The sequence below is a fragment of the Chiloscyllium plagiosum genome, chromosome 4 (assembly GCF_004010195.1).
Source record: "Chiloscyllium plagiosum isolate BGI_BamShark_2017 chromosome 4, ASM401019v2, whole genome shotgun sequence".
Lineage (NCBI taxonomy): Eukaryota > Metazoa > Chordata > Chondrichthyes > Orectolobiformes > Hemiscylliidae > Chiloscyllium > Chiloscyllium plagiosum.
The window spans coordinates 72,992,489-73,004,346 of NC_057713.1; the positions used below are offsets into that span (position 1 = coordinate 72,992,489).

At 39.6% G+C, this 11,858-nt stretch overlaps 1 protein-coding gene across 10 annotated transcripts in view; it reads right to left on the minus strand.

Moving 5' to 3' along the window:
- The window catches only part of rims2a (regulating synaptic membrane exocytosis 2a), a 973,874-nt gene that overhangs the window by 448,790 nt on the left and 513,226 nt on the right, over positions 1–11,858 (minus strand). For 6 of the 10 annotated variants that reach the window (XM_043688425.1, XM_043688424.1, XM_043688426.1 and 3 more), the window contains one exon: positions 9,309–9,421. In XM_043688425.1, coding sequence (XP_043544360.1) covers positions 9,309–9,421 — 113 coding nt within the window. Of the gene's footprint in view, positions 1–5,539; positions 5,588–9,308; positions 9,422–11,858 lie in introns of all 10 variants that reach the window. The other 4 variants (XM_043688434.1, XM_043688422.1, XM_043688423.1 and 1 more) reach the window with 1 other exon arrangement.

The window sequence follows — 11,858 nt, forward strand, 5'->3', positions numbered from 1 at the left end:
CGAACCTCGGCAAACACCACTGCATTCCTCTCCAGACTTCCTCTGCAAAGGCACATTCCAGAATGAGGTGTGTGACAGTCTCGTCCCCCCCGCAGCCGCTTGGAGGGCAGCGTGCGGTGCGGCTGAGAGTCCGGGTGTGCATAAAGGGTCTCACAGGCAGAGCCCTTCTCACCACCAGCCAAGCCATGTCTTGGTGCTTGTTGGAAAGTTCTGGCGATGAGGCATTCTGCCAAATGGCTTTGACAGTCTGCTCAGGGAACCGCTCGATAGGATCCGCCCTCTCCTTTTCCCGAAGGGTCTCAAGGACACTACGTGCTGACCACTTCCTAATGGACTTGTGGTCAAAGGTGTTTTTCTTCATAAACTTCTCCACGAAGGACAGGTGATACGGAACGGTCCAACTACTCGGAGCGTTCCGCGGCAACAAGGCCAGGCCCATCCTTCGCAACACCGGGGACAAGTAGAACCTCAGTACGTAGTGACACTTGGTGTTTGCGTACCGGGGATCCACGCTATTTAGTCAACATTTAATTAAGTGAGACTAGAACTGTATACCATATTTGAGATGTGGTCTCACTGATGCCCTGTATGATTTGAAGCCTCCTTATGTTTATGTTAAATTTCTCTTGTCATCCCATTACTTGCTCAATCACTTAATCACTTGCTCAGTTTCTCAAGGTCCTTTCTTTTCTGAAGGCTCCATGGAAGGAGGAGGAGCTAACGGTAGTTATAGCCTCCCATGTGGCCCTGCATCACCACAACAGTGTTCACTGCCCGAGTTGCCTGGACCTGCCTCATTGGCTGTAACAACAAGACATGCCTCACTGGCCCATTTGGCATGTCTTCCACAAGGGGTCACTCTTTTCTTGCAAGTCAGTCCACTGTTTTTAATTGGTCACATCTGGTGGAATATTGCAGGAACTTCTCAAATCCCTACAGTGTGGAAGCAGGCCATTCAGCCCAGCGAGTCAACACTGACCTGCAGAAGAGCAACCCCCACCCAGAACCACCCCAAAACCCTGCATTTCTCACAGCTAATCCACCTAACCTGTACCTCTTTGGATTGTGGGAGAAAATCCACACAGATACAGAGAGAATGTGCAAACTGCATGCAGAGTACCCCCAACACTGGGATCGTACCGGCTGCTGTGAGGTAGCAGTTCTAATCACTGAGCCTGCTGTCAGGCCTTGCTTATGCCTGTAAAAGGAGGCCATTCAGCCCATGATACCTGCATGTGTCTAACTCTGTTTCTGTCTGATGTCAGACACTGCTGTCTGACCTGCGGAGTATTTCCAGCATTTTCTGTTTTTATTTCAAACTTCCAGCATCTACAGTACTTTTGTGCCGCTGGGATCAGTTTTGCTTTCCATTTGGTTTATTTTTTTCCAGTATGGTAGCTTAGTAGGAATTTATTTTACAGGGCTGGTAACTCAGATGCACTGGAGCTATGATTTCACATCTCAGCATGGCAGATGGAGGAATTTATTAAAATAAAGCTAGGTTAAAACTGCTTCCCTCAGTAATGAGGACCAAATTGTTGTTAAAAACTCATTTAGTTCATAAATGTATTATATGGAAGGCAATTGTTCAGTCTTTCCCTACAGCTGAGTCCAGACTCTTAGCAATTGACCTTTAAGTTGACCCTTAACTACCCTATGAAAACACTTAGCGTAATGGGAGGAGTGTGCAAGCAATCAAGCTCCAATTAGTGATTATTTTTAATCACCAAGAATGGTCAATTTGTTAATTACTATTATCTAGAACAAAAGAGACTTGTTTTTCAAGAAACTTAAAGTTAATTAGTTCGTTAAGAAATAAGCCCTTTTAAAATAAGTAGCAAAATCAGTTATTGATTAAGATACTGTGGCATTCAACTGGATTTCACCAGTTTCTTCATCCCCCCTCCCCCCACCTTGTCTCAGCCGGATCCCTCCCGCCTGGCACCGCCTTCCTGACCTGCAGTCTTTTTCTTGACCTCTCCGCCTCCACCCTGCTCCGACCTATCACCCTCACCTTGACCTCTTTCCACCTATCACATTTCCAACGCCCCTCCTCCAAGTCCCTCCTCCCTACCTTTTATCTTCTCCTGCTGAACACTCTCTGCTCATTCCTGAAGAAGGGCATGTGCCCGAAACGTCGAATCTTCTGTTCCCTAGATGCTGCCTGACCTGCTGTGCTGTTCCAGCAATAAAGTTTCAGCTCAAGATTGGAGGAGGTACAGTTGAAGTGCTATTCCACCTGGAAAGAGTGTTTAGGCCCTTGGATGGTGAGCAGGGAGGAGGTGAAGTGGCAGGTGTTGCATCTTCTGTTGTTACATGGGAAGGTGCCATGGGAAAGGGGGTTTAGTTTGGTGGTTGTGGAATGGACTTGAGTGGTGTGGAGGAACAAACCCTGTGAAATAAGGGGAAAGATGTGTTTGAGAGTGATGTTCTGCTGGAGTCATCTGAAATGGCATGGGTGTGACAAGGGACGTGGGGTGTGACAAGCAGTAGTGAAAGTAGCTCTGGGAGTCAGTGGCTTTGTAGTGTTGGCAGTGGACAGTTTATTCCCCAAAATGGAGACAGAGAGGTCAAGGAAAGGAAGGAAAGTGTCAGAAAGCGACGATACGAAAGTTATAGAGGGGTGGAAATTGGAAGCAAAATGAACAAAGTTTTCAAGGTCCTGGCAGGAGAATGAAGCAGCACCAAAGCAGTCGTTGACGTACTGAGAAAAAAAGAGTTGTGGGAGGGGGCAGTGTAAACTGGAACAAGGATCATTCCACATACTCCATAAAGAGACAGGCATGACTGGGACCATCTGGGTGCTCATATGCTCATAGCCACTCCTTTGATTTGGCACAAGTGAGATGAACTAAAGGAAAAATTGTTCAGTGACAGAACCAGATGGAGGAACGTGGTGCTCGATAGGGATTGTTTAGATCTCTGGTCGAGGAAGAAGCTGAGAGCTCTCAGACCATCCTGGTTCTCCTTCTGCTTCCTGGAATTGCTACAAATTAATAGGAGTCATTCCAATAAATTGCATTCAAATCCATAGATGATGCCTCAGAGCATGAAGACCCAATGCTAATGAGTTAGTAAAATTTTTTCTGTTTCTCTGTTTTAGATAGAGAGGAATGTTTGGGGTTTTGCCTATGGGTCACTCAAAACTCAAGAGCAACTCAATTCATACTCTTTCATCACTCACTGCTTCCATTCCAAACTTTCTCACTCATCTTCATTTTTTCACTTGAGATTGGTGTATCCACTCAATCTTTTCAGCTGGAATTTTTCTCATATTCACTCCTATTCCAGAAATTCTCTCTCAATCATTCAGTTCTACATATTCATTCCTAAAAATTCAATATCGAAGGAAATGTGTTTGAACAATGATGCAAACTACAGATATAGCTGAGCATTGAATGAATGCACAATTCCTCAAACATGCAACAAAGCAAAGAAGCAGCCTGCCATTTTGCAAATAAAGGTTTGGTAAATATATTTAAAGTTTAATGATCTATGGGGAGGCAGAGATGGAATCTAATCTTAAGCTTTAATATGCCAGCAAACAAATTGTACCTAAGTACAAACCTTACCCCAGCTATACTTCAATCAGAAACTCTTTCACAATCAACAGTACAATATGATTTATTTCTTTACATAAGATCAAAAGTTGGGATTTCTCCCCAGACACAGATGGGAACAGATTTACTCTGATTTTGCAGTGATCAATCGCACTTTTTTTTTCAAACTGCTAACTTTCCTTTACTGGAGAAAATACATTTACTGAAAATAATTTGGGTTTTTTCAAACATAAAGTTTTTCACTTTTCAGTAGGCAGTTTCTTTGCCATAAGCATACAGCTCACACATTACAAGTCAAAACATATTGCAGCAAAAGTGTTCCCATTAGTGGTGCTTTGCCCAACTGAGAACAAGACACAAAAAAATGGAGATATTTGTAACATGCCAGAGCAAGAGTAGATGGAGATCAAGCCATATCTCTGACAATACAAATATGAAAGTAACATCCAATCTGACTTTATCCAAATTTTGTATGCAAATGGAAATAATTCATTGCTCAACATGCTTCTGTCTGGTTAAGTGATTAAATGTTCAGGTGTTGTAGGAATAGTGTTTTATTCACTTTTGAAGACAATTAGAATAGCAAGTATTGTTTTTCTGTAATGATGTATTTTACAATACAGTGCACACTTCAGCTGGCCTAGAATATTGTGCTCAACTCTGAACATATGTAGAAGCTTGAGAGAGTTTGCAGAAAATATTTGGGGAGTGGTTCCAGGGATGAGAGTTCAGCTACGTTGTTTGATTTTAAAAACTGGAGTTGGTCTCCTTGGAGGACAGATGGTTGAGAGAAGATTTATAGATGTATTCAAAATCATGAGGTTTCTGGACAGACTAGATGGGAGAAACTGTCTCCGTTGGCAGAAGGGTTGAGAACCAGGAAACATAGATTTAAGGTGATTGACAGATGAATGAAAAGTGACTTAACAAAAAACTATTTTTTGCAATGAGTGGTAAGGGTCTGGAAGACACTAACTGAAAGTGAGAGTCAGATTAAATCACTTGCAAAACTGTATTGGATAAACATTTGATGAAAATAAAATGCAAGGGAAAGAGCAAGAAAATTGTTGTCAGCTCAGACATGAGAAGGAGAATGGAGTCCCTTCTATGTTGTTCATTGGTCTATGATTCTGTGAAGATATACAGAAGGGGATACTGCAAAGTGTTTCTAGGAAGAAGATCTAAAATAAACAGGTGAAATTTGCTCATAGGTATTTTATAATGGAAAACCTAAAAAAAAATTAAGCATGTACCTCAACATGGAATAGGAGAAGTGCAACAATATATTTAATAAGATGAAAAGGAGCCTGCTATCAACTGTTTTCAGGTCCAGAAGTCCATCTCTTGGACTTTTGGGTTTCAGTTTGGAGGTATTCCTCAGTCAGTGAGCTGAATAGAGCATCATATCAAAGGAATAGATGCCATCACAGGAGAGGGAATATGAAAAGGACAACTAATATCATTCACAAATCACACAACCTTTAGACAAACTGGGACGCACAAATGATCACCGCTGCAGAGTTTTATAGTTCAACCGTCCCAACTGTATGGCTATAAGCAAACTATAAACAGAGAAATAATTTTTAAAATCCTGACTTCTTAGGAACATAGTTTTTTATAAGTTCCTGTAGAAGAGAGACCACCACAAACTTTGTTACAATATTCTTTAAAGCAACCATAGACAATATCTGTTTGTATAGGTATCATTTGTTTGCCAATGGTCAATTGAAGAATCTAATGTAAATTGGAAAATGCAGCTCACTGTTCTTTAAAACAGTGTAATGGCAATGTGAATGAGTATTGTTTCTAAAAACATGCACAACTTTATTTAACATTGTTGAGATGTTTGGAGGTTATAAAATATGCATATATGCTATAAAAATACAAAGGAAAGAGGGAGAGCAGACAGCAAATAAAATCGTTGCCATTGATTTAGTTCTCTGCATTTTCCAAATGATAATATTATACAGTGCCTTTACCTGAACCCTAGGAACAAAAGGCGCTGTTCTTCTACTAAGGCTTTGGCTCTGGTAAGCAAAATTAAACAACAAAGAAAATAAATAAAACCAAACTTAAAAAAAATGACGTCCATTTTCAGATACTTAGAGAGTGCTTTAAAATGAAAACGAGACACAAATACAGCAGCAAATGTTTTACCATATCTCTCTTGATTCCCCTCTTTGTTAAACAAAAAAGTGAGATTGCAATTGTGAAAATACAAACTTTTTTGAACTCATATTTGCAATAAGTTTCATTGATGGGTCAACAAACTGACTCTTTTAGAGTCCACCTTGATTTTGATATTGCCCATTCAATTCTGGAAGCCTAGATTTCAGGAGCATTCTGACATTCTGCAGTTGCATTGTTTCATTCAAAAAGAGACTCTGCATGTTGCAATATATGTCACATTGTTTTGACAGTTTGAGTTTTTTAAAATCACACATTGTAACTTTTCATGGAAACATTTAACATTCTCAGTCTTGATCACAGCCTTACACACAAATCTTTTCTTTCATTTCTTTCTATTGACTTTTCCTCTGACAAAGCCAAATACTCAAAATAAATCAGCAGCAAAAGTCCTGTAAATTAGATATGAAAGAGGTTACAATATCAATTCAGAGGATGGCAATATTAAACGTACAAAGAGGAAGCAGAAGCACTAGCATTTACAGTACATGGAGGAAGGCACATCCAATCAAGCAGTAATATTACTCTGCATTTTATGGCATAGGATTTTAACAAATAATCCAGGCAGTTTAAGCCTGAGAATTTAGAAAAATCTAAATGCATAGTGAAGCACTTAGGAACACGTTCCAGTTTAATCAGCAGTTTTCTCCATACAGCATTGCACTGGACATAAAATGGCTGATTCAGCTGGATATATAAGCAAACTCAAGTGTCCTATTTAAAATTTTTACATGAAAGTAGGTCATTATTGTATTTCCTTGTAAAGTTTTGCCCCTCCATCACTCAGCTTCACAAACACATGCACATGCTGAATCAGTCCACTTATTTAAAAAAAAGTGTACTGGCACAGCTGCTTGCTAATCTAATGGAAAGTTCCCTTTGAAGAAGAAAGTTAGTTCCACAAAACCAAAGAAACAGCAGTCAAATCTCTCTATCTCACACTCACTTTTAGTTACATCAAGAAGAGAAGCACACTCCAAAAACAAACAAGCGTAGATCACAAAAATGGAGCTACTAAATTAAATGACAAATTAATAATATACTTTAGTGTCGGACAGCATCAGCCAATGCATTTGCCACATGCTGATTTGGCTACAGACTAATATCAAGTTAATGATGTGCAGTTTTAGACCCAAACAATATTGAGTTTTATTAAAATTGTAGCACTGTCTATGGAAGGTAAAACCATAGTCCCAGTGGACCACAGGCCTGCTCTCTCATGAAGAGAGAGAGAGAGAGGACTAGTGGCAAGTTTAAACTGAGGGTCACCATGTCGCAGGAGAGGGGTGAGCTTGAGGTGGTGAGACTTTCGTGGTGACCTCGGCTAGGACTGAACTTGTATATTGACATCACACAATATCGCAAACTTGCTGTCCAGACAACTGAGTCGACTGATCCCGCAGCATGTTTGAATAGAAGTGCCATTCACTAGGCCGCTGCGTTCATCAATGTCTAATTGAGGAAGGAAGAATCAATCATATCTGAAGGGTCTTTTGCATAAAGAAGTTAAGTAGTCTGTCAATAGTTACTTTACTTGATTCCTGCCACTCTGGGTGTCTTTGAATGATAATACATTTAGATCTGTGGGACCTCTCTGCCAAGCATTGTAAACAAAGGGCTAACCATCAGAAGGTTTATGTTCTGACTTCTCTCAAAATTTTCTGAGAAATCTAGTGACATAGTTCACACTAACAAGAGAATTTTACTTTGTTTAGTTGATAGCTAGCAGTTTTCTCAGAATAGTCGAAGTGCATGAACAATGGACAGTATTCAAAGCCCACAAATGCAGTATGGATTGTGCGATTTTTGGCAAGCTGTGTCAGTGCCACAATATCCAAATATGTTCACAATGGATCTATTGAAATGAGCGATTCAAAGGTATAGGCATGACTGGCAAATGAGAGATGTTTGCCATAAGCCAAACTTCTATTAAATATCTAGATGCTACGTTTAGAAGTGGCATGTGAGAAATGTAAGCAAAGCAAGAATCAGAGCTCAGTAGCAATACATAAAAGCTTGTTGAATCTTCTCCCTTTCCAAACTTCTGAATATATTAAGTTTGAGGAAGTGGAGAGTTTTCTTTTGAAGACATGCTATTATTCAAGAGATCAAAGCACATTGTGCTCAGAAACAGGACATTTCAAATGTGTATAGGTTCGCTATTCAACAAGTGCTGGATTGCAAAATCCATTTGATGTTGACTCCTGGAGTTGACGGTGTAGTATCTTCATTTCTGACCTAAAACCTCTTTTCAAAATATTGCCTATGATCATATTAGGATTGCATATTTTTATATTTATTTTCCACCATATGGTGAGTGACTAACCATGATACATTTGTTACACAACACCAGGTTATAGTCCAACAGGTTTAATTGGAAGCACACTAGCTTTCGGAGAGTCGCTCGTTCATCAGGTGGTAGAAATATCTATTAGCCATCTAGCTTTGTAAGGAATAGCTGGGCTTCCTCTTGATTATAGACGCACCCAATTCAGTGACTGATCCAAGCATATTAAACAAGAAACTATTGACTAGCTTTTGAGAGTCCAGCTTGCTTGCCTGGCTAACACTCCACTACCACCTGATAAAGGAGCAACGTTCCGAAAGCTAGTGCTTCTATAGTCTGTTGGACGATAATCTGGTGTTGTGTGATTTTTAACTTTGTACACCCCAGTCCAACACTGGCATCTCCAAATCATGATACATTTGGAAAGCATCAAAATCTTGGTGTGATTAATAGCATCTTGACTAGCACTGAACTCGGGAAATCTACTGGATTTTTGACATTTATAGGAAATGGGCAGAACTCATCAAAGACAGCGATGCAGTTGCACAGTTTCTACAATTTCATAGTTTGCTTTGTGGTCACCTTTACACCCATCGAAACAAAGCTAATGTCATTGGTGGTCGACATGAGACCAGAGATTCCTTAACTCAATGCATCAATACACAGAATGAGGCCAAGCATACCAGCCATTCATTGGGCATAAGAAGATCTAACTGGTTCGGTGGAAGTGTTGAGGGGATGGAGTGTAAGGTGAGCACCAAAGATATACCAATAGTGTTGCTTGCAACCTTCTGTCAAATGCAAGTATTAAGCCCCACATACCCCTTAACTGATCTCAGTATAATCAATACTGGAGGGAGCAAAACTAGAGGACTATTGACCATGGATGAAGCCAAAGGAAAAGTTTGTAAGAAGAAGTCTTTGTTGGATGAAACATCTGATCTTTTGCTGCTTATTACCATGAAGTAGGATGCTTGGTCGCTAATGACACCAAAATAACTCAAAAGGGCTTTATATATTTTTCCAAGCTTAAATCAAAAGCATTTTTTGTAAAACGAAACTGTCCTTTGAATCTGAACGACACTCAGTTCCTGACCTTGAAATTTTACCAAACATAGTAATTTCACTAATACCACTCAACATAAGGTATCATATTGTGTGTGTAGGAATTAACATCTATGACTACTAAATTTGAATCATTAATCTGAGATAATTAATATAATAAAATACAATATATGATTATTATGATTATAATGTATGTAGTGTTTACATACTGAAAGCTGTCCAGGCAGGAATTGTGGAGCATCACGCAACATTCCAGGACTCATGGGGGACGTGACAGAAATGGAGGTGCGTTCCATCTTCTGAGACTCAAATGAGCTAGAACCTGTGTTTTGAAGTGGTGTTTGTTAATTGTTCTACATGTAATTAATAAGAAGTGAATGTACATTTAACAGTTGTGATAAATTTGAAAGAGAACTTTAAACAAAAACACAGAAATGAAGGAAATTACTAACATTAAAGTGACAATGAAAACCTAACCTTGCACCTGCTCAAAACCAGAAAGGGAGACTATTAATACTGAGAAGATGATGCTCGAACATAGTGATGTGATTTAGCTCACTATATTCTGTCTCTGGAAGTGGAAGTAAATGGACTGAAAATAATCATTCTTCAATACAGAAATGTTCTGAATACAGAAGATGAGTATATGATGGATGAAAGACTGCAAATGCCCAATTCATCACTAATGATTTTTGAATTCTTTAATAAACATGCCCCAATGTTCACATAAATCAATTGCATTGCTTTGCTGTGACCAAAAAACTTTGCACTTTTCAATTTCTGTTTTTTGTGCGTAGTCATGTGTGTCGGAAAAACAAAAGACAAAGACAGTACAGAAGATTTAACTTAAAGGAGTGATTGTCCAAGTAAGTGAAAAGGAATGTTCTGGAAAGAAAAACTGAACTCATGTTTTATTAAGCAGGAGTTTTTAGGTGCTAGTTATATTTGGTCAACAAATGATCCACGTTTATTGAATACATCTCAAATTTTGAGTTTCTGATTTTCTGATTAAAATAGCCATTAGTTTAATTGGCTAATCTGCTTCTTCAGTATGTGTTGGCAAGTCTTCTATATTCAATATCACTCCTTGTTAACTGTGGCAAGTATTATAGTATGCGTTAATTATGGTCAATGCATATTATTTTCACCATGCAGTCTTACAGACTGCAGCATTATTCTTACTGACTGTGACTATTGAGGGTTAACATCAGTCTGTAGTCTTAAGGGGTAAGAATGAATTTTGGGTCTTGGTTTCTTCAAAAAGTTAAATTAACTGTAATTATCTTATTACCTTAACTGTCAGAACACAATGCTCAGACATGTCCCTCAGATGTAGGGATGTTTGATGGACACGGTAAAAATCTTTTTCACTATTGAGATGGTTGCATAAATGCTAGTAGGCAGTACAGATATTGAATAAATCAAATACTTTCTAATCAAACTGCAGAAGGTGAATTGTGTAAATTACCATAACTGGGTTGGAACTCCATAAAAGTAAGTGCTCCACGTTTAGTTCAATCCAACAGAGAAGACCCAAAAAAACTGCTTCTGTCAGACTGTAGAAGTTGTCTGGATTGCAAGGATTTTGAAGACAATGATTGATGATGTCAATTACAGAAATTTACAGTAAAGGAGGAGGCCATTCCGCTCATTATGTTCACAGAGGGCAACAAAGATCTGACTGCCCTAACCCTATTATCTAGCTTTTTGCCAACAGCCCTGGAAACTATGACGATGCAAGTGAATATTTAAAATTCTGAAACAGTATGAGAGTTTATGACTCAATCTATGTTCAGGCAGTGAGTTCCAGATTCCCACAACCCTGAGCGAAAACTTCGAGAGTCAACTCTCCTCTTAGCCTTCTACCTCTTAACTTAAATATCTGTCTCCTGGCTTTTGACCTTCCCGCTAATGGAAAGTGTGCTTTCCTATGCACCCTATATTTGAATAACCTCCATGGCTCTTAGTCTATGCCTTAGCAATTAAAGGCAACCTTAGGGTTTGGGGCCTCGCCTTGGATCTCAGAGGTTGAGACTATTAGAACCTAGAGCAGCAGTGATTATGATAAGTAACTTTTTTGTTTGACTTACATTGGACTTCAAGATAGAGTCATAGAGATGTACAGCATGGAAACAGACCCTTCGGTCCAACATATCCATGCTGACCAGATATGCCAACCCAATCTAGTCCCACCTGCCAGCACATGATCCATATCCCTCCAAACCCTTCCTATTCATATACCCATCCAAATGCCTCTTAAATGTTGCAATTGCACCAGCATCCACCTCTACCTTTGGCAGCTCATTCCATACACGTACCACCCTGTGTGTGAAAAAGTTGTCCCCTAGGTCTCTTTTATATCTTTTCCCTCTCACCCGAAACCTATGCCCTCTAGTTCTGGACTCCCCGACCCCAGGGAAAAGACTTTGCCTATTTACCCGATCCATGCCCATCATAATTTTGTAAACTTCTATAAGGTTACCCCTCAGCCTCCAAAGCTCCAGGGAAAACAGCCCTAGCCTGTTCAGCCTCTCCCTATAGCTCAAATCCTCCAACCCTGGCAACATCTTTGTAAATCTTCTCTGAACCCTTTAAAGTTTCACAACATCTTTCCAATAGGAAGGAGACCAGAATTGCACACAATATTCCAACAGTGGCCTAACCAATGACCTGTACAGCCACAACATGACCTCCTAACTCCTGTACTCAATACTCTGACCAGTAAAGGAAAGCATACCAAACACCTCCTTCACTATCCT